We start from the raw sequence: 2,685 nt of genomic DNA on the forward strand, positions 1-2,685 counted from the left end.
CGCACGCAATCTCAGCGTACAACGGACGCCGTGGTAGCTGTCTGAGTCCAGAGCCTCTCGCCGCCACTGTATTATCAAGATGTCTCTTTCCAACAAGCTGACTCTGGACAAGCTGGAGGTTAAGGGGAAGCGGGCCGTTATGAGAGTGGACTTCAATGTTCCTATGAAGAACAACCAGATAACAAATAACCAGAGGATCAAAGCTGCTGTCCCAAGCATCAAATTCTGCTTGGACAATGGAGCCAAGTCAGTTGTTCTTATGAGCCACCTGGGCCGGCCTGATGGTATCCCCATGCCTGACAAGTACTCATTGGGGCCAGTTGCTATAGAACTCAAATCTCTGCTGGGCAAGGAAGTTCTGTTTTTGAAGGACTGTGTGGGCCCAGAAGTGGAGAAAGCCTGTGCTAACCCAGCTGCTGGTTCTGTGATCCTGCTGGAGAACCTCCGCTTTCATGTGGAGGAAGAAGGGAAGGGAAAAGATGCCTCTGGCAACAAGGTGAAAGCTGAGCCAGCCAAAATAGAAGCCTTCCGGGCCTCACTTTCCAAGCTAGGGGATGTCTATGTCAATGATGCTTTTGGCACTGCTCACCGAGCCCACAGCTCCATGGTGGGAGTGAATCTGACACAGAAAGCCGGTGGTTTCTTGATGAAGAAGGAGCTGAATTACTTTGCCAAGGCTTTGGAGAGTCCAGAGCGACCATTCTTGGCCATCCTGGGTGGAGCTAAAGTTGCAGACAAGATTCAACTGATCAGTAATATGCTGGACAAAGTCAATGAGATGATTATTGGTGGTGGCATGGCTTTTACCTTCCTCAAGGTGCTCAATAACATGGAGATTGGCACATCTCTGTATGATGAAGAGGGAGCCAAGATTGTCAAAGATTTAATGTCCAAAGCTGAGAAGAATGGTGTGAAGATTACCTTGCCTGTGGACTTTGTTACTGCTAACAAGTTTGATGAGAATGCTAAGACTGGCCAAGCAACTGTGGCCTCTGGCATACCTGCTGGCTGGATGGGCTTGGACTGTGGTCCTGAAAGCAGCAAGAAGTATGCTGCGGCTGTTACAAGGGCTAAGCAGATTGTGTGGAATGGTCCTGTGGGTGTATTTGAATGGGAAGCTTTTGGCCGAGGAACCAAAGCTCTCATGGATGAAGTGGTGAAAGCCACTTCAAGGGGCTGCATCACCATAATAGGTGGTGGAGATACTGCCACTTGCTGTGCCAAATGGAACACGGAGGATAAAGTCAGCCATGTCAGCACTGGGGGTGGTGCCAGTCAAGAGCTCCTGGAAGGTATAGTCCTTCCTGGGGTGGATGCTCTCAGCAGTTATTAGTGCTTCCTGCCTTTTGGTTCCTGTGTATAGCCCCTAAGACAACTTAGTGCTTTCTACTTCACCTCTTGGCATTAGCTAACATCATCTTCCACATCATGATTCAGCTAGTGGCCAAGAAATGCAGTGCCAGGAACCCTTAAACAGCTGCACAACATCTCATCTTTATTGTACCGTGGATATGCCTACATTCTTCACAATCCAATTTGAATTTCTTAGTGACTAAACCATTGTGGCTTTCTAGAGTGTGTATATATATTGCCTGCTAAAACAAAGTGAGTTGTGTTAACCTAGTTCTCTTTTTGAAGTAGTTTATTCTTTAGCTTTGTTACCATTTCACTACTCTGCCTGGAAGCGATGAAATTCCAGTTGCAGGTAGGAAAGGTGCAGAGTTGATGATGTATAAAAAAACAATAAAAGTATCCACTTAAAAAAAAATGATTTGCCCTTTAAAAACATGTTTAGCTCTAAGTTATTCCCAATAACCTTTTCAGAAAATATGGAAAAAATAGGTACTTCAATAATTCACTTTTAAAATAATACACATATATCATTTACTTATGCAAATAAGAATATTTGACCATTCTATGTTTTATTCATTAACTATATTCTCTTATAAATGAAGACCCAAGGATCTAGGTTTTAGGAAGCTGATTTTTAAAATGTATTTTATAAAATGTGCACTGGCTATCTCTCTCTCATATTTGCCAAGGTCATTTTTCCTCTTCTCTTGATCCCAATTTTGTTTCATTGTATTAGCAGACTCAGAGAAGATAAGCATGTGTTTGTAATGACTTTCCTCATAGTTTCTTCATAAACAGGAGAACTGGGAACATTTAGCATGGAGAGGTGGGATAGCTTCCTTACTATCTACAAACATTGTGCACTCCCTATCATATGACAAACAGTGAGGCTTATTTTATATAACTCCAGAAACAAGGTAGAGGACCACTGGGTAATATCTACAATGTTTTGGGCAGCATATATACATATATATATATTTAAGATTTCTTTCTTTCTCCCCCCTTTCCTTCCTCCTACCCTGCTGTTTTTTGCTGTCTGTGTTGTCTTCTCTTCTCATTTTCTCTCCTCTAGGATTCACTGGAATTCGATCCTGGAGACCTCTAATGGGGAGAGAGTTTCCCTGTCCATTGCACCACCTCAGGTCCTGGTTTCTGCTGTGCTTCACCTTGACTCTCCCCTTCATCTCTCTTTTGATGCATCATCATCTTGCTGTGTGACTCATTTGCATGTGGCACTGGCTTACAACACGGGCACTTGTGAGGGCACTGGCTTGGGCACTAGCTCACCATGCAGGCACTCACGTGGGCACTGGCTTGTCACCCAAGCATGCT

The 2,685-nt window shown here is 44.1% G+C and overlaps 1 protein-coding gene across 1 annotated transcript; it reads left to right on the forward strand.

The window, feature by feature from the left end:
* LOC101442388 (phosphoglycerate kinase 1-like) lies at positions 1-1,768 on the forward strand. Its single transcript, XM_012521572.4, has one exon. The coding sequence runs from the start codon at positions 80-82 to the stop codon at positions 1,331-1,333; it is 1,254 nt and encodes a 417-aa protein (XP_012377026.2). The 5' UTR covers positions 1-79; the 3' UTR covers positions 1,334-1,768.
* Positions 1,769-2,685: the final 917 nt, after the last annotated feature.

This window comes from Dasypus novemcinctus, chromosome 3 (genome assembly GCF_030445035.2).
Source record: "Dasypus novemcinctus isolate mDasNov1 chromosome 3, mDasNov1.1.hap2, whole genome shotgun sequence".
Classification (NCBI taxonomy): Eukaryota; Metazoa; Chordata; class Mammalia; order Cingulata; family Dasypodidae; genus Dasypus; species Dasypus novemcinctus.

What these genes read in the sequence shown, in the direction of transcription:
- LOC101442388 (XM_012521572.4), top strand. Translation starts at nt 80, where the DNA reads ATGTCTCTTTCCAACAAGCTGACTCTGGACAAGCTGGAGGTTAAGGGG.